Genomic DNA, 23,231 nt, shown 5'->3' with positions numbered 1-23,231 from the left:
AAAGGCGGGGCAAGGGGCGGAGGATGGAGACCCGGCAGGATTTTGTCGGATCGCGGTGGCCCGAGCCCGGCAGTCGCAGGGATGAGCACCGGGGAAGACGTCGGGCTCGAAAACCCGGGGAGGGCCCCGGAGCTCCAGGTAGACGCTTCGGAGATGCGCGGGGACTGCGGGCAGCCCGGGTGGGTCTCTGCGGCCTGGGCTGCTGAGGGAAGGGGCGGCCCAGGAAACTCTCCAGGGGCCAGCCTAATCCTTGGAGTCGAGTCTCGGGATTCAGGAGTGAGCCCAGTTCCTATGGTGACCGCCTCGCTTCCTGCCGCAGCTTGTCTCTTGATTGTTGGGGGACTGTTGTGCTTAGAAACGCTCTGGAGTGGAGCCGAGAAACTTGGAAGTCAGAGATTTGGAAGTTCACGTTGTTTCCTCCTGACTGTCAGTCTCTCCCTTCTGAATTGTCTTTGTAGACTTTGTCAAGCGAAGGGACTAGACGATGTAGACATTTGCATAAAGTCTCATATAATTTCAGTAGAAATTGTCCACAGGAAAGGCAGGGTAAGCTGGCTTCTGTTTGAAAAACTATTGAAGTCTCAAATACAGGTGATAATGAACTTATGCCTCAACGCTACATATGTCCTTTTATATTTTCAAATAAAATAAAGAATTCTGGTTTCACGGAAACATTGCATAGATTAGTGTCTCAGAGTGTTTTTCCTTTTCCATTTTAGGCCCTTATATCACGGGATGTTTGCTATTTTAAATTCTATTAGTTGTCTACATTTTCAAGTACATTTTATTTACTTGTACGGAGATACAGAATAACATTCGGTTTGTAAATGGAACGAGTAGATTATAAATAAAAAAAGCAAAGTGTCACATTTACTTCTGCATCCAGAATAAAACTGGTTCTTGTTTATATATCTCAATTGATCAGTGAACTAAGTCCTTCGGTCTTAATTATTGGGAAACGACTAAGCTTATTGCGTTAGTGAAATATTTATTTCAGGTCTAAACTTAGGCATTATTTAATAGCAGCTTTCAAAATACATCTCATTTTATTTGCTTTGTGAAGAAAAAAAAAATCATTATGTATCCCAGAGTACATTCAGGTTTAGAGATTGGTTGAATGCTTTTTTGTCTTTTTCAGTTGCTTAGTTTAGTTTGTTGTAAGCTGGCCTAGTTTTAAATCCCCCGTGTTGCATAGGCAATTAGAGCCACTGTCCTGGCTTCTAACATACCCACTTCCTTTCTTTTCCTTGTAGTTTCACCATCTTTGTATAATATGAACATACACTGTATAGTTTGATTTTGTTTTGCACCTTATGTAAATAGAATTTTACTAAGTATCTTTTTGTAGCTTGCTTTTTCATACAACGTAGCGTGTTTTACACGTTTGCATACGTAATGAATACGTTAATTGTGAGGAGTTGGTACTTGTACATGACACATCTTAATTCTTTTTATGTCCTCTTCCCTGCCCGCCCTTGCACCCCTCCCTCCGTCTGTTGATCCCCTTCCCATTTGCAAAAGATCTATCTCCTTGTTTCCTATTGCCTATTATTTTGCTTTTTAAATTATTTGTACTTTGGGCCAGACATGGAGGTACACACCTGTGATCCCATCCAGCACTTGGAAGCCTGAGGCAGGAGGATCGCTGAGAATTTGAGGCCAACCTGGGCCACATAGTGAGACCCTTCTCAATAAAAAATTTTTTCTTTATTTGTACTTTGGGCTTCTTGTATAAGAGAAACCATAGGATATTTAAGCTTGGGAGTCTGATTTATTTTACATTAGAATGCTTGAATATTGTGTTTTTAAGATTTATCCTTGTTGCTTGTAATTTTCAGAGTAGTAGTCCATTGTTAAAGTAAGCCAGTTTATCTACTGTTGATGAAGTTTTTTTTTTTTTTTAAATAGTTCTGGGCGATTATGAAAGATACTGCTGTGAATATTCTTTCTTCCTCTCTTCCTTCCTTTCTCTCCCCTCCCTTTCTTTTCCTTTTGGAAATAAGGTCTTTCTATGTAATTCAGGCGCGTATTTTACTCACTATGTAGCCCAGGCAGGACTCCAACTTGCAGTAATCCTGCCTTAGCTGCTTGAATGCTGGGATTACAGGTGTATGCTATCATAGCTGGCTACTGCTGTGAATATTCTTTCTTCCTCTCTTCCTTCCTTTCTCTCCCCTCCCTTTCTTTTCCTTTTGGAAATAAGGTCTTTCTATGTAATTCAGGCTGGTATTTTACTCACTATGTAGCCCAGGCAGGACTCCAACTTGCAGTAATCCTGCCTTAGCTGCTTGAATGCTGGGATTACAGGTGTATGCTATCATAGCTGGCAAATATTCTTATACATACATCATAGGAGAATCTTGTTTTGAAGTGAGCCAGTTGGTAGGGTAGATCTTATCTCTTATTTCTCCAAAAAATGAAAAATTTACCAGGAACTTCTGCATATTTCTACCCCCCCTCATCTAAATCTTCACTTTTCCCTTTTTTTTTTTTTTAATTCTTGTGTCAGGACGATGCACTCTACTTGGCTTTCCTCATATTACCTCATTTTCTTTCTCTATCAGTTACATTAACCCATGTTAGGAATGATTGTTTCTATACTGTTCTACCTCTGAGGCCATGAACTTCAGGGAGTTCTTCAAACACCTGAATTTGCAAAGTTTTGTGTGTAGATTGAGTATTCCTTATCCAAAACAATTGAAACCACAGTGTCAGACTACATTGTGAATTTTGGTGGGGGGTTGACATATGCATAAATATGAGATATTTTGGGGATGGAACCCAAGTTTAAACATAACATTCATTTAAATTTCATATATATGTACGTTAAACATGGGGCGTGAAGGTGTTTGTTTGTTTGTTTGAGTTTTTTTAGTGCTGAGAATCAAACCCCGGGGCACTCTACCACTCTCCCTCACCCTCAGCTCGTTTTGATTTTTTATTTTAAGATGATCTTGCTTAGTTGCCCTAGGCTGGTCTCAAACTTGTTATCCTTCTGTCTCAGCCTGTCAAGTAGCTGAGTTTATATGCATTTACTATTGCACCTACCTTCTGGTAATTTTGGACAATATTGTTGATGTGCCTATTATGGCCATACACATGAGGTCAGATGTGACATTTTTTAGTTGTGGCATCAGCACTCAAAGAATTTTGGATTTTTAGATTAGGGACGTTCAACCTTTATTTGCACTTTTCTGAGAAGAGGGCCCAGGGCTTTTGTTTGATTCTTAAAAAAAAAAAAAAAAAAAAAAAAAAAAAAATCCTTAATTTAGAGAATTAGCAACTTTTTTTTTTCTTTTTTGAGATATGGTTTTCACCATGTAGTTCAAGCTGGCCTTGAACTCAGTCTGTAGCCCAGGCTGGCCTGGAACTTGCTGTGATCGTCCTGCCGCAGCCTCTTGTTTTTTTTACTCTTATAGTTGCCCTTGTACAACTTTGGTCTTCCTCCGACTGTTTCTTCCTCTTCCTCTTGTAATTATGCTTAAAAGTAGTGTATATTTTTTATTTCCTTTTTAAAAAAATCCTCAGTCATTCCTTAGTCCCCTTCAGATTTTCTGCCATCCCACCCCCACTGCTGAAATTGCTTTGTTTAAATAATGAGACTTCATTATTTTGAAAATGTTTTAATGAGTGGGTATGAATATTTTATTGAATAAAATTAGTGTTATATTGAACAACTTTATGGTGGACAATTTTCAGGCACTAGAGATATCAGAGTGTCCTGGACTAAGAATATAGCTTGGCAGTAAAGTGTTGCCTAGCATATGTGAGGTCCTGGGTTGGATCTCTAGCATCTCTCCCCCACAATAAAAGAAAGAAAAAGAAAAAAAAAATAGGTATCATAGTTACCAGACAAGAACTTACATGTCTTAGAGTTTGTATCTTAGTAAAGGGAAGACAGACAATAAAGGAGAGCAAATAAGTGATACAATTTCAAGTATGCAAATAGTCTGAACAGTGACTTAGAGAAGTTAGTTAGGAAAGAAATAGATAAGACACTCTGATGTTTGAGCCAGATTGCTAAGTATGAGAAGTAGCAAGCTATGCAAAAGGCTGTGGTAACTCGTAAACAACAAAAATTTAATTCCCAGTACTGGAGTCTAGGAAGTCCAAGGTCATGGCACTAGCAGCTTTTATGTCTGTTAAGGTTTTATTTCCTGTATCATAGACACCGTATAGTTATTTTTTTCATAGGATAGAAGAGGCAGGGAAATTTTCTGGGTCCTTTTTTATAAGGGCAAGTAAATGTGACCTAATCCCTTCTCAAAGACTATACCTTTTTGGGGGAGTGATGTGATGGGGATTGAACCCAGGGCCTCAGGCATTCTGGACCACTGAGCTACATCCTCAGTCCCTATACCTCTTAATGGGATCAATTTGCGGTTAATATTTTAACATGAGTTTAGGGGGGCACAAATATTCAGATCATAACAGCACGTTGGAAGAACAGAAAGAAAACGAATAAAACTAGTGGGTAAACAAAAAAGAGAGTACCAGGTCTATTAAGTGAAGACAGGGACCAAATCATATAGGGCCTTAAAAAGTTTCCATTTTATTCTGATTGCAGTGGGAGATCACTGAATTGTTTTTTGTTTTGTTTTTGAGACAGGGTTTCACTATGTAGGTGAGACTGCCCTGGAACTAACTATGTAGCCCAGGCTGGTCTTGAACTCACAGCGATAACCCTGTTTCAGCCTCCTGAGTGCTGGGATTACAGGTGTGTGCCACCACGCCTGGCTGACTGAATTGTTTATGAGAATTACCTCATTTTATTTGAAAAAAAATTTTAAATTTGTACATGTATGCAGTACATAATGATCATATTCATCATGGGGAGTTGCTACATGCACATAACCATTTTAAGTCTTTCTTCATCCCCTTCCCCTTACCACCCTCCATCACCCTCTATCTCTTGGACTCCTTCCAATAAATGTATCACCTTCTTTCTTTTGCAATAAATGTATCACCTTCTTTCCTGTTACTAGGTGTCTTCAAAACCGTGCAATATTTTAGCTTGTGTCTGATTTATTTCACTTAACATTATAGTCTAAAGGTGCATCCATTTTCCTACTGATGACTCTAATTTATCCATTATGGCAAAGTAGTACTTAGAGTGATTGATTTATTTTAGTGTGGAGAATAAGTTGTAGGGAAAAAAACAGAAGCAGAAATACCAGTAGGAATTTGTAGTGATCTAGCTGGGAGATGATGGTGACTTGGACTAAGGAGGTGGTAATAAAAATGTACAGAGTGAATGTTTTTAGAATATATTTTGGTGGTAGAAACAGCAGGGTTTGCTGATAAATGCAAGTCAGTGAAAAAGATAACAAATATCACCCCTTAGCTTTTGACCTTGGGCATATGCACAAATGATGGTGAAAGAATGTATTTGAGGTAGGGCTGAAAGGCTGTAGGATATGAGAGATCTCTTAGGGACTTGTTGAAGTGGCCATGGTGGTGGATATCCAGTAAGAGCAGTATAATGTATTAAATGCTCTAATAGGGCTATATCGATAGATTTGGATAATGAAGAGTAGATTCTAAGTTGTTTTTTTTTTTTTTTAGAAGTAGAAGTTAGAAATGCTTCTTTGTGTCCATTTCTGTGTATTTCTTTTTCCATACATGTTCATTACTGATATGATAGTAGTCATGCTGTGCTGTAATTTCTGATTTATTTTTGACTTCTATAAACTAAAGGTTGACATTGTAGATTTTTGTTTGTTTTCTGTTTTTTTTATCCCCATATGCTAATATCATTGGTTCATTCTCATACTGGCTATTTAAATTTGATTAGCGAATAAATATTATAGTCTGATAGCATGAACTGAAACAGTGATAGTAAAGAAGAAATGTATTTGAGAAAAATTTTAGTGAAATTTTCAGTATGGGCCAGGGATTTAGCTCATTGGTTCCACTGCCTGCCTTGCAAGCAGTAAGTCCTTAATTTGATCCCCGATGTGAAAACAAAACAAAGAAACAAAAAATGAAAATATCAGTAGGACTTAGTGGTTGATTAGATGAGTTAGTGAAAGGAATTATTAATAATAGTAATAATAAATCATATATGGTACTTACTATATGCAAGGCACTAAGTGCTTTACATACATTAACTTAATCTTTGTACAACTCTTATGAGGCAGGCACTACTGTTACCATCCCTAGTTAATAGACAAGCCAAAGCCAGAGAAATGATATGTTCAAAATCACAAAACTAGGCAACAGAACTAGGATTATGAACATAGGCAATCTAACATCAAAATATGCTCTTAGCTGGTATACTTTTTCTCAATGAAGAATGAAAGTTGCACTTGTTTTCTCTGAGATCTATACAGACACACCAAATCCCATTCTAATGGATATTGGTGTTAGAAATCATAGGTATTTGGAAGATAATCACATGGCCTGAAGTGTGGAAGCTGGCAGGCTATGAGTGATACTTTCAAATACATACATGCCCTACCCCCCCAGGAGTTCTGCTTCCAAAGTTAAAAGACAGAAGGTAGCAGTTCCAACATGCTTTTTCATGATTATCACATGACTTTATGGCCTCTTCCTATTTTTAATTTCTAAACTAGTCTAAAAGGTAATCTTATAGAATCTTCATTTGACTGTTCAGCTTATCAAAGAGAAGAAGGGAAAGGTCAATTTGTCCTTTGGTATGCTGCTTCATTATTGACCTTGACAAAATTTTATTGGCAGGTTGGTGGAGAGGAAAGAGAGCTTCCAGATATTGCATGTTCTTAAGATCCTCATAATTTTGTGAGGACATATCCAGAAAAAATAAATGGCTACATAAATTGTTCTGTAATCAATATATTGAAGTCTTCATGAAGAAGTGATTATTGTATATGGTAATAATAGAGAAAACCTCTTGGAAAAATTATAATTTAGGCTGGGCCTGAAAAGGATGTAGTTATATTGAGAAAATTGCTTCTAAATATATGTATTAAGAATGTATAAAATAGTTTGTGTTGAGAAGAAGAGTTCTTAGAGGTTTTAAGTAGGAGTTAAGTTTGGAAAGTGAGAACTGAATGTTATGAAGAACTGAATGTTGAGTAGGTTTACATTTTAACTAAATAGACCCTTGAAATTCAAACTGAGGTATTAACCAAAGAGGAAGCATAGGGCAGCTTTTTCTGAAATGCAGAATCACAGGTGTTCTGTGAATAAAAATATGCATTTTAGCCAGCTTTCCCATTGCTGGGACACAGTACCCCATACTCATAACTTTAAGGAAGTAAGATTGATTTTTAATTTTTTTTCTACCAGAGATAGGGGAGTAAGTTTTAATTTGGCTCCTGAATCAAGGGTGCATTCCACTGTTAGCTAGTTACAAGGCAGAAATATCATGGCACAAGCAGGTGGTGGAGCAGAGCAGCCCATTTCATGGTGGCTAGGAAATAGAGCAGGGCAGCAGTACCAGAGTGGAACTGGCAAAGGACAATATATAATACCCATGGCCTACCCAGACACATCTAGGAGTGTGCTCTCCTATTCTGCAAGGTGATCTTAATCCAGTAAAGTTGATATATCAGGGTTAATGATCACAATCTACCCCTTGTCAACTTCAAACCCAAAAATATCTTCTAAACCATATTAGTTTCCAAATAAAGATAGTAGCAGGTTCATAATTTCACCTAACATGTTATAGCTACCCCACATACAATCAGATATGCAATAATCCCTTTCTCAAAGTTTCAACAGGTCCAGTGTTTTTCAAAGTCCAAGTCAAACTCTCTTCTGAGATTCAAGACAAACCGTTAGCCATAAACCTCTGTAAAAGTGAAAAAGAAGTTGCATAATCTCAAGTGTTATGGCTTGAGTCTAGATGTCCCACCCAATTCTCATTAAATCATAGGTTGGGCTTTTCAAAGGTGGCTGGATCTAGAGTGCATGATGCTAGCTAGGATTAAGGGTGTGTGGTTACTAAATTTGTCCACTGGTTGGTTTGGCATAGTTCTGAGTATGGATAATGAGAAGGTGCATCTTGGGTGTGAGTGCTACCCACCCTAAGGGCATATAGCCTGGATATGAGGAACAGAAAGACAGTTGCTTGTGGCTTGATGCTCATTGCCTTCTGCCTGCCATGAATTATTTCTCCTCTAGGATTCCCTACTGTCATGCCACCTTGCCTTGGAGCCAGCCAACCATGAACTGAAACCTCTACAAACTATGAGACAAATAAACCTTTCCTCCTTTAACTTTGGGCTTTGTGTTTTTTGTCTCCATAGTGAGAAAAATAATTAGGGCATCAAGATAAAGATGGCACAAAGTAAACATTCCCTTTTCAAAGGGAGAAAGGGGAGATAGAAAAGAATCAGAGCAAAGCAAGACTGAAAACGAGAAGGGCAAACATTAAATCCTATAGCTGCCTATTCAGCATCTGGGGCATGAGGTGATAAATGTGATTTCCACCCATAGCTGGCCCCACCCCTGTGGCCTTGTTGATTGCAGCTCACAGGGTCTCTCATTAGGGGTACCTCCATGACATCTTCAGCTTTTCTCAGCTGATGTTCACATTCCTAGCATCTCTGACTTTCTGAGGTCTCCACTGCACCATAGCTTTATGTACTGCCCTCTTAGGGGCTTCTTTTCTGGCCTTCTTGGCCTTCCTTTGAAATCTTTTTGGGAACCTGACCCCAACAACTCTTGCATTCTGCATTTCTATAAAGTATATCACATGGGTGATGCCATCGTCTGCTATCTGTGGAAACAGTAGCTGGGCACCCTTAGACCATGGATGGCTGAACATGGTGAAATGAATCCCAAGGAACCAGTTCCTTATGAGCCCCTTTCTCAAGCAGGGGTCCCAGGGATTCTCTTCTCAAAAGAAAAGGTGATGCTTTTGCATGCTTGGTATCTTAGGGGTCTTGGTGATTCATGAGATCCCTTCAAGGCATCTTCTCCCCCTCTACAAAGTACTTGGTGTTTTGTTTGCTCTTAACGGAACTAATCTCTTTAGCAGCCACATTTCCTTTAATCAGACTTTACACATGGTTCTTTCTGGGCTAAAATGTAAGTTTTCACATTTTTCTGCTCTGCCTTTTTTTTTTTTGTACTAGGGATCGAACTCAGAACCTTGTGCCTGCATCTGCTCTACCTTTTATCTTTAGTTCGCACTATAAATCTGGCCAAGCGATCAGCAGAACCCGTGCCACAGCTTGAATGTTATGCTGTATTGAAAATTTCTCCAGATATATTAGTCCAGTGTCCTTAATCTCAGTCTTCCACAAAATCTCAGGACATAGGGAAAATATAGAAAGACTTTTTGCGAAAGCATAACATGAATGGTCTATAGTCCAAATGCCAGTGGACTTCTTGTTCCCAGCTGAAACTTCCTGAGGCTGGCTTCTGCTGTCTATATTCCTCTTTGCACTGGGCTTCTGAGTGCTGATCAGAATCACCCATCAGGCTCTGCTTATAGCATTCTAGGCCTTCTCTAGCCTACATCTCTGGTACTCCCATAAGCCAGTTGCAAAGGCTTCTAAACTATATGGTCAGGTAGGATCACACTGATCCTATTCTTGGTATCAGTTTTCTGTATTGGTCAGTATTCCTGCCACTGAGACACAATAGCTGACATGTATAACTTAAAGGAGAATTTTAATTTGGCTGAGAGTTCAGAAGAGTCAGTCAATGGTTCGCTGGCTCACAAAATAGCTCAGTTCATATCGCTTGGAAAACAGAGCAAGGTGAACATTGCCAGAGAAGAACAGGCAAGGGATCCTATATAGTACCCAAGGCTATTCTTCCATCACCCATCAGACATATCTAGGAGTATACTAGTCTGCTGGATATTTCTAACTAATGAAATTGACATGAAAAATTCTGACTGTTGAGCAGCTTTACATTTTAATTATGGATCCTTGAATAATGGACCCTTGTATTAACTAAATTGTGATTGCAAGGCACAATGTAGAATTGCAGGTTTAATGTGAATAACCATCTACATTTAAACAGTATTCCTTTATGTGCATTTATATGATTAATAGGTTTCATGTTCTGCATAAATATTGTATCAATTTACACTGCTACCAGTGATATGTAAAGATAGTTAAGTTTTATATCCATCTCACTATTCTTTAAAACAGGGTACTTCAGTGTTGCTTCTTTGCTATCCACTGCAAAGAATGAAATTGAACATTTCTATAAATGTCCATATTTGTTACCAGCTTTTATTAGGGTATTTTGTTTCCTTTTTCATTTATAGGAATTATTTATATATTAGGGAATTTAGCCTTTTGTGATATGGGCAAGAAAACTTTTTGTTGACACACAATACCAGCAGCAGACATGTTGCTAATGGTTCCTGTATTGGACATCATTGGCCTAGAGATATATGGATCACTTTATTACTGACTCATATCTCCTTAGAATAATGATAAGATTGGGCTGGGGATTTAGCTCAGTGGTGCTGCCACCTGCCTCAAAAGCACAAGGTCCAAAGTTTGATCCCTGGTACTGGAAAAAAAAGAAAGAATGATAGGATAGAGCATGTGTTTGAAAAGCATGTTCAATATCATAGTTTTATATTTGGAAAAAGTTTTTAAGTAATTTTAAGAAGATAAAGCTTGAAATTCTCTTACAGTAGGACCTAGTTAATAGCTATTGAAAATATATCTAAGAATGTTACTGATTTTCAAAGTTTATTAATTATTGTGAAAGATCACAGAGCCATTTTAAATTGAATGCTTCTGTATATTTCCATTCTTTCCATTAGGTTACCACCAAAGAACAACATTCTGGTCTAGGGGCTCCAGTTTCTGAAGCTGAAAAAAACCAGAATACTCTCCAGCTAGAACAAGAAGTACAAAACCAAGATAAATTCATCTCTACACTGAAATTACAGGTTACTTTTAGTTTACATATGTATTTCTCTTGAGTTAATTTGGGATGGGAACCTGTTTTAAAACAAGGAGATAGAGAATAAATAATTACTGATTCAGAGCTTGTTGAAATTTAATGGGTCTAAAAATCATTTAATTTTTATTTTAACCATTTGATTTAGAGGCAGTAAGTGCAAACTGTGTGCCAAGCATTGTGTCAGGGTACTTTAAAGTACTTAATCTTACTTAATCATTTCCAACTTGTGAACTAGTTATATTATTTCCATTTATATGGATGGGGACTGAAGTTCCAAACAGTTAAATAATTATAACATTCAATTAATAAAAGTTGATTTCTCTGAACTCCTAGGTTAACTGGGATTTGAACTCAGTCCTCTGAACTGCAAGTTCAGTACTGTATCTTTTTTCCTGGTGCCTAGTATATGGTTTAGCTGTTAACAAAGGCTATTAAAAGCCACTTCTGGGGAGACAGAGTAGACTTGCCTTTTCCTATTCCTGTGATTAAATTCAGCTAGAAACTCTGCACATTATATATGTAAAACAAATTTAAGAAAGCTAGGTAAAAAGAGGAAAACTAGTTAAGGACCTCAAGACACAAAGAACATGTTAGAAAGTTCCTTTATTTTCTTTTTCTCCATATATCTTTGACAGAGTGCTAGAATAACTGGCATCTGGAATTGACAATGGGCACAGTCAAGAAAATACCCCAGGACCGGGGTTGTAGCTCAGTGGTTCTGCTGCCTGGTTTGCAAGTGAAAGGACCCGAGTTTGATCCCTGTACCAAAAAAAAGAAAAGACCCCATAAAAGGCATCTCATCCCAACCAGAGGACTACAAGGCAGACAGCTTCTAGACAATAACTAATCACTCCAAAAACCACAGAAAAAACTTTAGCTTCAGTACCTCCAACCCAAACAAGAGCCTAGACCAGCGGTGGTGAACCTTTTAGAGTTTTCAATGATAAAAAACACCTGGCTATAGGGCCGGGGATTTGGCTCAGTGGTTCTGGTGCCTGCCTTGCAAGCACAAGGCCCCGGGTTCAATACCCGGTACCAAAAAAAAAAAAAAAAAAAAAAAAAATCTGGCTGCAACATGCATGCTATAGGTTCACCACCACTGACCTGCCTTTGACCCTTGCCAGGCTGTAACAAGGAGCTTCATCTGTGCCTCCTATGGCCTCATTTCTCTCACCACACTCTCAGTCAGCATGGTATCAAAGAAGGCTGAGTGAGGAACCAGAACTTTCTTCCCCACCAGGTAGTAAGTTTCAGTAGAAACCATGTGGGGAGGCAAGACATCTGCTCCTACCCTATAGTAAGAGGTACCCCTTCTCCTTCTTGCTAGGGTGGTATCAGGATACCTAGTGCAGAGTCAGGACTTTTACTCCTTCTCAGCACTAGTGAGACCACCTAACAACAGTGTAGTGGAGGATCCTTGGGGCAGTAATGAAGCGTCTCTTCCTCTATTTCCATTGGTAATTGACTAGTGGAGAGCCTGCATGCTCACCCCTGCCTCCCAGTAACAAAGATCCTGCTCTCCTTTGATGTCAGTGAAGGCTGGCTAAGAGGAGAAATTGGAATTCCAACCTATGTAGCAGCAATGAGACAGTGTCCCCCTTTTCTAGCAGCAGCAGTATCATAGGAGGCCTACTAGAACCTCAGATCCAAAGCATTACAATACCAGATCTCAATAAAAGAAATTCACCCATCCTTACAGGAATCAGGAATATCTGAGAAAAGACAGGAGAAGCAAAAACTGAAATGCAACATATAATACTCTGTCAAGGATTTTAAAGCACTCATGTAAATGCTCAACATGCAATTATGAGCCTACCTGAAACTAATAAAAAATATAAAATCTCAGCTGAGAAATAAAAGTTACAAAGAAAAACCAAACTATATAGTAACTGGCCCCACAAGAATCTACACACAAATGTTTATAGGAGCCTTAATTATGATTGCCCAAACCTAGAAGCAAGCAAGATGTCCTTCATTAGGTAAATAGATAAGCCAGCTGCAATATATACATACAATGGGATAGTACTCAATGAAAAAAAATAAAGAACTATATGTATCAAGCCTTCAAAAGACATGGAGAAACCTTGAAAGCATATTCAAGGTAAAAGAAAATGTGAAAATGCTACAAACTATATAATTATACCTACAAGACATTCTCAAGATGAACTATGGATACTGAAAACGGAGCCATTAGGAAAAAGAGACTTGGGAAGAGTAGGATGAATAGGTGGTATATGGGAGTTTTTAGAGCAGTGACACTATTCTGTATTATACAGTGATGGTAGATACATGTCATTCTACATTAAAACCCACTGAATGTCAACACCTAGAGTAAGTTCTAGTGGAAACTATGGACCTCAGTTAATAATTATCAGTATTGGTTCATTAATTTTTTTTTCAGCAGTCAAACTTGAACCTGGGAGCTTTGCACTGAGCTACATCCCCAGCCCCCTCTTATGCATACACCACTATGTCCAGCCTCAGTTTATCAGTTTTAACAAACCACACCGATATAAGATATGAACAATAGGAAAACTATCAGGGAGGTGGTAGGAGGAGTATATGAGAACTCTTAATTTCAGATTAATTTTTCCGTAAACCTAAAGGTTTTAAAAACCTTGTTTTTAAAACATTTGTTTAGAAGCATAGATAGGACAAAAAATTTCTAAATTGTATATCTGATAAAAGCTTAGTGGGCCAGGGATTTAGCTCAGTGGTTCCACCGCCTGCCTTGCAAGTGCAAGGTTCTGGGTTTGATCCCTCGTACAACTACAACTCAGTTGTATCTCAGTGGTAGAGCAATTGCCTATGATGTGCTGGGCTCTAGGTTAGAGCCCCAGCACTGAAAAAAATAAAAAAGACAAAGGACTTAAATAGATGTTTCTCCAAAAAAGATATAATAATGTCAATAAGTGCATGAAGAGATGCTCAATATCATCAACCATTAAGGAAATCAAAACCACTATGAGGTATCACTTCATGCCCATTAGGATGGCTGTATCAATATTACAGAAAATAGCAAGTGTTGGTAAGGATCTGAAGAAACTAGAACACTTTTACATTACTGATGGGAATGTAAAATGGGGCAGGCATGGTGGAAAACAATTTGATGGGCCCTCAGAATGTCAAAGATAGTTAACCATATGATTCCATATAAGGGGTATGTAAGAACTCTTAATTTCTGATTAATTTTTCTGTAAACTTAAAATTTGTTTTTAAAAAAAAATTGTTAAAAAATATAGACAGGACAAAATTCAGCTATTCCATCCATAGGTATATACACTAAAGAATTGAAAGCAGGGACTAAAGTAGATAGTTTCATACATGTTCATAGCACCATCATTATAGGAACCCAAAGTTGGAAACAATCCAAATGCCATTGACAAAAAAATGATAAACATAATGCGTAACCTTGCACAGTGGTGTAGGCCTGTAGTCCCATCTACTTCAGAGGCTGAGGCAGGAGGATCACTTAAACCCGGGAATTTAAAGACAGCCTGAACAACATAATAAGACTCTGTTTTAAAACAACAGTAGCACCAAAATAAAATGTGGTATGTACTTAGAATGAAATTATTTAACCTTAGGAACAGATGAAATTCTAGCCAGGCCCGGTAGCTCATGCTCAGCTAGAAAAAATGCTAAGGCAGGAGGATTGATTGAGCCCAAGAGTCTTGAGGTCAGCCTGGGAAACAGTGAAACTCTATTTCCTAAAAATAATAAAATTTGGATTCATTTACAATATGAATGAACTTTGAAAACATTCTAAGAAAGATAAGCCAGACATAAAAGGACAAATATTTTTTCAGTCTGCTTATATTTAGAATAGGCAAACTCATAGAGATGGAGCTATTTTTTAATGAGTAAAGAGTTTTTTTGGGGGATAATGAAAATTCTGGAAATGAGTAGTGATGGTTGTACAGCATTGTGAATATACTGCAAACTGCTGAGTTGTATATTTTAAAATAATTTAAAATATAGTAACTGAAATTGAAGACCCAGTGTTCTCAAACAACAGTGGAGAGAGAATGGATCATTAATTATGAGAATAGAAAAATAGAAATTATCTAATTTGAACAACAGAAAGAAAAATACGTTTTAGAAGTATGAATAGAGCCTTGGATCAGGTTATACCAAAAGGCCTTACATTTGGGTCATCAGAGTCCCAGAAAGTGTTATAAGAGAGGGTGGGCTGAGAAAATATTCTGAGAAAGCATGGCTGAAAATTCTTTTAATTGGGTACCAAAGATATAAAACAGATTAAACGTGAATGAATACCTAACAGTAGTCACCTAGACAAATCTATGCCAAGACACTTCATAATCAAACTTTGGTAAACTAAGGACAAAAACAATTCCTGAAAACACCCAGAGAGAAATAGTACATTATCTGTAGAGGAATACCAAATTTAAAGATTGAATATTTTTTAAAATTTGAAACAATGGAAGTGAGAAGGAAATATTGCATTGTTTTTCAATTTCTAGAACAAAGAATTGTCAGCTCTCTGTTCTTTATCAATTAAAAGTATCCTTGAAAAAAGAAATAAAAATTAAGGTATTCTTAGGTGAGGGAAAACTAAGAATTTGTCAATAGCAGAGCTATCCTAAAAGAATAGCTAAAGAATTTTCACTAGCCAGAAAGCAAATGGTATTGGAAGGAATTTTGGAACAGGAAGAAGGAAGTACAGTATATACCATATAGAGCAAATCTATAGGAAACTTCAATAGAATTTCCTGTAATTTGTATATTTATTTTTAGTTTCCAAAATTATGTTTGATAGTTGAATATTTTTCAATGCATGTAGATTATTTTATTAATTTAGGGAAAGGAACATAAAGGGAGGTAAGGTTTCTATACTTTCACTTGAACTGTTAAAATACAAGGTGTGGTAAATTATATATATATAATGTGTATATAAAGCATCCACTTTACAAAGAAAGACACAAAGAGGTATACTTAGAAATTATAGACAAGTCAAATTGGAATTCTAAAAGTCTGGGAAAAAAACCAGGAAGAACTTCTGGGATAAATGGAAGAATAGAAGTATTCTTTACACAACTCTACAAGTGCAAACAGTCAGGGCAACAAAGGAGAAACTATATTCTGAGGAAAAATGAGAGGAGGAATTCCAAAAATCAAGAAAGATGACACGAAAATTAAAAAGCATGGAGAAGTAGAAAGCAACTCAGAAAAGTACAAAGCAATCTACAGTACCAACCCTCGCTCTCCACCAGGGCTGGTGTTAGAGCTGGGGGTTAGATTGAGGGTGGGAGGGAAACCCAATGCTTCAAGTACAAATAAGCCTGGAAAGTGCAGGTGCACCCCCAAATAAAGACAAGCAGTCCTAACTCTGAAAGAAACCAGCAGTTTTTATAAGTTTTACATCCAATACAGGGATTTTCTTTGACAGTGGTGATTCCTATATAACCAGCTGGGTTTAAGAGAATTACATCATTTACTTTCTTTTAGAGAGCCCAATGAGAAGTTGGCTTGAGAGGGGGCCTATTTTTAGGGACTAAAGTATTCAGAAGATAAGTCAGCATCGAATAGTCACAGTTCATTGTCCCTGGATGTTGCAGCTGGATGTTGTGGGTAAGGGAGCATCTGTCACAAATTCACTGAGAAATTTAAGCATCAACATATGCAGGCTGTGGAAGGCCCAGTGGTCAGTGGTCCCACCCTTTGTGGTGAGGAATGAGACTAGTTGCTTTGGTTTAGTGCCAGCACTTATATTGCTGATACTGAGGCTAGAAAATTGCTGTTTCCATGATTTCCCTCATGTTATGGCTTATATCTAGATGTTTACCCTAAATCTCATATGCTCATCGATGGGGCTTTTGGGAGTGACTGGATCATGGACGTGTAATACTAGATCAATCCACTGATTGGTTTAGCATAGTTCTGGAGATGCGTGCTGATTTACTGAACCATGGGTGTGGTTGGCACCAGCCAATAAACTTGTATCCTGGATTGAAGAAAAAGGGAAAGAAGAAGGCAGGCTGCTGCTTCATGCCTACCATTTCATGAGCTGTTTTTCCTCTTTGATACCTCTTTGCTATGCTGCCCTGCCTTGCAGACAGCCAGCTGTGGACTGAAAACTCTACAAACTGTGAGCTAAAATAAACCTTTTCTTCCATTACCTTTTAAGAGTTTCATATATTTTTGTCTCAGAAATGAGAAAGTAACTTAAGGCACCCATCTCTAACACAGAACTCTGTCTTTTTTTGTTGTTGTTTTGTTTTGTTTGCTTCTGCAATTCTCTGAGGCATTTGGGAATATTCTGCTGCTTGGACATTTGCCATGCCCATGGTCCATAGGCCAAGAGGCTCTGGAGCAAGCCCTTTACACATACTACCAAAGCTCACTGGGACTTCTGTTGGCTCCAGATTTCAACACACTTCTTACATGCACAGACAGAGGCCCTTTTGAGCAACGAAGAGGGTCTTAGGAGCAAGTGACTGCCTGCCTGGCCCACATGTTTTAGAAGTACTTTGGGACTAGCAGCTGCTCTGGGTGTGTATACCACAAGCTTTTGGAGCGAAATCAGCCCTGCTGCAGACAGCATACCCTTAATCAGTCAGCGGGAAATGGGGCAGGGCTCAACCTTCGTACAGCAACTACCTGTTAGTGAAAACCTAGAACTCTATGATGGGCTTCAGCTGCTTCCCAGCTCCCTGCCCCATACTTAGTGGAGTCCAGTGTTAGAGGGTCTGGAGAGAAGCTGTTCCAACCCAAGTACATTGGCTAGGAAAAATTTGGGGCTCATGTTTTCTTTATTTGTCTTTTGTCTAATTTTATTTACATATTTTCTTCTTTAATTGTATTTTATCTCTTTTCATCTTTATCACTTTTATCTTTTTTCCCCTTTTAAAAGTACTTTGTAATTATTAATTTTACCTTTCTTAACTTGGAGCTTTTTAGTTTATCCTGCATTTTCCCCTTTCTTTTCTACTGTTATTGGTGGTATAGTTGTTGTTAATTGAGTTTTACTTTTTTTCTATGTCTGGTTTGTTTTTGTGTTGTTATTACTATTGTTTGTTTTCTCCTGAGTGGTACTGGGTGTCAAGCCCTCAAGAAAAGATTCTTTGCTAAGAAGACCCTCCCATAAAAGTGGAAGATATGTCCATCCAGCTGGTGCATAAGTCTCAGTATAGAAACACAAGACATGAAACAAACAAAAGCCAAACAAACAAGAAAATAAGGCAATGTGATGCCTCCAAAGGCTTATAACTCTTCACTTGCTCAATCCAAAGACTGTGAAGTGGATGGAATGCTGGAAAAAATGTTCAAAACATTGATTTTAAAAATGGTCGGTGAATCCAGAGATGATGCTATTAAAAGCCAAATGGATTAAGGAAGACAAAAGAGGATATGAAAAGTAATTCATTAAATAGATAGAGGTCCTGGAAAAGAACCAAACAAGTCTTGGAAATGAAAAACTCAGTCAAAAACGTGAAAGCTTCACCAATAAGTTACATCAAGAAGAAGAAAGAATACCATGGCTTGAAAACAAAGTTGATTGATTATCATATACATACAATTATAAAAGTATGAACAGAACATATAAGGCCTATGGTACACAATTAAAAGACCAAATATAGAAAGGATCAGAGGAAAAGATATAGAAAACCTATTCAGTGAAATAATAGAAAAATTTTTAAATCATGGTAAAGATATGAACGTCTGAGTATAGGAACCATTTAGAACTCTTTGAGATATGACCAGGAAAGAACCTTTCCACATCATATTATAGTTAAATTGCCCAAAGTACAGAACAAAGATAATATTGAAAGGTGCAAGAGAGAAATGCTAAGTCACTTATAAAGGCAAACCCATCAGAAAAACAGATCTTTCACCAGAAACTCTAAAAGTTAGGAAAGCATAGAATGATGTATTCAAGCTCTGAAAGACAGTGCCTTGCAAACTTAGATTACTATATCTACCAATTATCCTTTATGCCTGAAGGACAAATACTTTCCAAGATAAGCTTAAACTAAAAGACATTATGACCACTAACGCAGCACTAGAGAAAATACTAAAATCCTACACACAGAAGAGGAAGTAAGATAAACACAACCATAAGTACAAGAAATATCACTAGTAGAGTAGACAGTAGGAATCAAGAAAGAAATTATTCCAGTATACCATTAAACTTCTAAGATGCAGAGGGGAGAAAGAAATGAACACAGATTATTCAAAACAACTGGAAGAAAAAAAATGACAGGAACTAGTACATACTTTAAATTTTAAAAATTTAATTAAAAGATGTAGACAAATATTGTCATCATACTTGATCAGCTGAGGCATACATAGAAAATTAAAGGATGGAAAATGACGTTCTACACGTATTGAATCTGAAAGCAAGCAGGAGTAGTTGTACTCATGTCTAACAAAACAGACTTCAAGCCAAAATCAGAGGAGACAAGGTCACACATTGATAAAGGGAACAATTCATCAAGATGATATAATAATCATATATGTATATATGAAGAGAGAGTACTCAATTTCTCAATTCAAAAAAACAAACACTATGGAACATAAAGGGAGAAATAGGCCCCAGTACAATAATAGTGGGCAACTTCAGTGTCCCACTCTCACCAGTGGATAGATACAGATAAAAAGTCAGCAAAGAAATATCAGAGTTAAATTACACTCTGTCCCAAATGGACTTAGCAGATTTACAGAATATTTATTTATCCAATAGAATACACGTTCTTTTCATCAGCACCAAACTTTTTTCAAAATAGATATTTTAGGCCATAAAATATTAACTGATACAAAAATTTGAAATAGTTTCTTGCATCTTATCAGATCATAATGAATGAAAGTAAAAGTCAACAGTAAAAAAGAAACTACAGAAATTATATGAACACATGGAAATTTTAAAATATACTTTTGAGTTGGGTGTGGTGACATTCCTGTAATCACATCACTTGGGAGGCTGAGACAGGAGGATCACTGTGAGTTAGAGACCAGCTTCTGCTACATAGTGAGTTTAAGACCAGCCTGAACTACATAGCAAGACCCTGTCTCAAAAGACAGAAAAACAAAACTTGAGCTGAATGTGGTGGTACATCCCTGTATTCCCAGCACTCAGGAGGCTGAGGCAACAGGATCGCCACAGGTTTGACGCCAGCCTAGACTACATTATAAGTTCAAGGACAGCCTGAACTAGCAAGACCCTGTCTCAAAAAAAACCATATATATATTTTTTCATTCTTTTGATCACATTGAAGAAATCAGAGGAGAAATAAAAAATGTCCTAGAATCAAGTGAAAATTAAAAAACACAATATATGAGAACCCAGTGAAAGCAGTTCTTTTTTTTCTTTTATTGAGTTTATTGGTACATTTTAGGTATATAGTACAGTTACATTCATTATTGGGATCTTGTACCTTTACATGACAGGTGGTCTTAGTTAAAAGCAGTTCTGAGCAGGAAGTTTGTAGCTGTGAGTGCCTACATTAGACAAACATCAAGATATCAACCAAAGGATGCCTCAAAAAGTCTTAAAAATGGCAGACTGTGTTGCCTGCCTCACAAGCACAAGGATCTGAGTTCAATCCCCGGTACCAAAAAAAAATAAAGAGGGCCCGGGATTTAGCTCAGTGATTCTGCTGTCTGTCTTGGAAGTTCTAGGACTGAGTTCGATCCCCGGTACCAAAAAAACCAAACCAAAACAAAACAAAAAATGGCCTACTAAACCAAAAATGAATAGAAAAATAGTACAGATCAGAGTAGAAATAAATGAAATAGAGTCTAAAAAATTTTAAAAGGACAATTTAAACAGTTGATTGCAAAGATAAACAAAATTGACAAACCCTTAGCTGGACCAAGCAAGAGAAGCCCCAAATAAATGAAGTCAAACATAAAAAGGAAATATTACGATAGAATACTGCTGAAATCCATAGGATCATTAGAAAATATTTTGAAAAATTGCATGACAGTAAATTTGGAAAATTCTAATAGAAACGGAAAACTAGACACATATGACTTGCCAAAGCTGAGCCAAAAGGATATTAACAATAACAACAACAAGCAGTAAGATTCGGGGGAAAGAAAAACTGAGAATCAGATGGATTCACAGCTGAATTCTAGACTTTTGAAGAAAACTAGCACCAATTCCCCTCAAACTATTTCATAAAACAGAACGGATGTTTCCAAACTCACTTATGAAGTCACTGTTATCCTGATACCTAAATCTGATTAAGCACAATATTTTAGTTATATTTCTAATTGCTGAGACAAAATCCCTGACACCCAAAGTTAGTAAAGGAGGTAAGGTTTATTTGGCTTACAGTTTGTAGAGGTTTCAAGTCCACTCTTGGTTGGCTCCAAAGCAGGGTGGCATGGCAGGCAGAGGGGCATTGCAGGGAAGAAACAGCCCATGGCAAAACAAGGCAGGGAAAAGACAGCAAATGGCAAGTCCAAGTGATCTTAGCAGCTTCTTTCTGCCCCTTTTATATTCTGATTAGCCTCCCGGGCTTAGGGCACATGTCAGACCAATCAGTGGACTAATTTAGTAATCACACACCCTTAATCCTAGCATCACACATTCTAGATCCAGTCATCTGAAAAGCCTCCACCTGTGACCATGTGAGGCTTTGGGGAGACAAAGCCATAGCACACAATAAAAAAATTAACTATAGATCAGTATTTTCAATGAACATAGATGCAACAAATCTTCAATAAAATACTTGCAAGTCATAATCACCAACAAATTAGAAAGATCGTACAGCATGATCAAGTTTTTGTCATTCCAAGTATTTAAATCAGAATAATACAGCACATAAGTGGAATCAAGGATGAAAAGTACATCTCAATAGATGGAAAAAAGCCTTTGATAAAATTCAACACCCCTCTATGTTCAAAATCCTGAAGAATTTGGACATACAAGGATCATACCTCAGCATGATAATGGCTATATGTGACTAACCCAGAGCTAGTACCATACTAAATGTGAAAAATTGAATGCATGTCTTCTAAAATCAGGAATAAGTTATGAATGTTGTCTCACCACATTTCTCTCTCTTTTTTCTTTTCTCTTTTGAGACAGGATCTCACTCTCAAGTGCAGTTTGGTCTTGAACTCACTGTGTAGTCTGGGGTGGCTTTGGACTCGTGGTGATCTTCCTGCCTCATCCTCCTGAGTGCTGGAAATACAAGGGTGGAGCACCATGCCCACCTTACCACTCTTATTCAGTAGAGTACTGTACTTGAAATTTTAGCCGAACAATCAGGCAATGGAAATAAAGGGGATTAAAAAATAGGAATGGAAGAAGTCAAACTACCTGTTTGCAGATGATATTCTGTACCAAGGAAATCCTAAAGGCTTCACCAAAAGATTCTTCAAACTGATACACAAATTCATCAAAGTAGCAGGATACAAAATCACAAAAACCATCAGCTTTTCCCTACATCATGTGTAAGAAACTCACTAAGCAGGAAGCCAGGCATGGCAGCACACACCTATAACCCAGCACTCTTGGAGTCTGAGGCAGAAGAACACAAGTTTAAGCCCAGTCTGGGCAACTTAGTGACTGTCTCAGTGTTTAAAAATGGCTTGAAATGTAGCTCAGTATGAAAGTCCTGGGTTCAATTGCCAGTACAATACCAACAACAAAAAGTGAATCAGAACAATTCCATTCACCATAGCCTCAACAAAACAAAGCAGAACCCCCACAAACCTATGAATAAACCTAGTCAGGAAGGGGAATGATCTCTGTAATGAAAATTACAAAACACTGAAGACAGAAATTGAAGGAGATGCTAGAAGATGATAAGATCTCTTGTGTTAATGGATAAGGAGAATTTTTAAAATGATGCTCTGTTGAAAGTGGTCTAGAGATTCAATGCAATGCCCATCAAAATAATATTGATCTTCAAAAAACTAGAAAAGGCAATTGAAAATTCATATGAAAGCACAAAAGACCCGAGATAGATCAAGCAATCCTGAGCAGAAAGAGTAATGCTGGAAATGCTGTGATTTCACACTGTACCACAGAGTCATATCAACAAAAACAGCATGATATTGCATAGAAACAGACATAGGTCAACAGAATAGAAGAGGTTCCCAGAAATAAGGCTGTGCATCTTCAAAGGTTCTTAACAAAGGTGCCAGAAACGTCAGTTGGAGAAAAAAAATAATCTCTTCAGTAGGTGATAGTGGGAAAACTGGATATCTAGTTTGAAGGTAGATCCTTAATCTCCTAACCCTGTACAGAAATCAACTATAAATGGATTAAATACCTTAATATAAGACTTGAAACTTTGAAACTACCAGAGGAAAATAGGAGAGACACTTCAATATATTGGCACTGGAAAAATTTTCCAGAATAAATCTTTAATAGCTCAGGAAATAAAAGCAAG

At 37.5% G+C, this 23,231-nt stretch overlaps 1 protein-coding gene across 6 annotated transcripts in view; it reads left to right on the top strand.

The window, feature by feature from the left end:
* Positions 1–6: 6 nt before the first annotated feature.
* The window catches only part of Tsga10 (testis specific 10), a 136,195-nt gene continuing 112,970 nt past the window's right edge, over positions 7–23,231 (top strand). For all 6 annotated transcript variants that reach the window (XM_010643214.3, XM_010643217.2, XM_010643215.2 and 3 more), the window contains exons 1-2: positions 7–138; positions 10,721–10,849. In XM_010643214.3, coding sequence (XP_010641516.2) covers positions 82–138; positions 10,721–10,849 — 186 coding nt within the window. In that variant the 5' untranslated portion in view covers positions 7–81. The remainder of the gene's footprint in view (positions 139–10,720; positions 10,850–23,231) is intronic.

The sequence above is a fragment of the Fukomys damarensis genome, unplaced genomic scaffold (assembly GCF_012274545.1).
Source record: "Fukomys damarensis isolate Sample0158 unplaced genomic scaffold, DMR_v1.0_HiC HiC_scaffold_9, whole genome shotgun sequence".
NCBI classification, from domain to species: domain Eukaryota; kingdom Metazoa; phylum Chordata; class Mammalia; order Rodentia; family Bathyergidae; genus Fukomys; species Fukomys damarensis.
The sequence above is the reverse complement of the archived record's forward strand: the minus strand, read 5'-3'. Positions and strand labels throughout refer to the sequence as shown.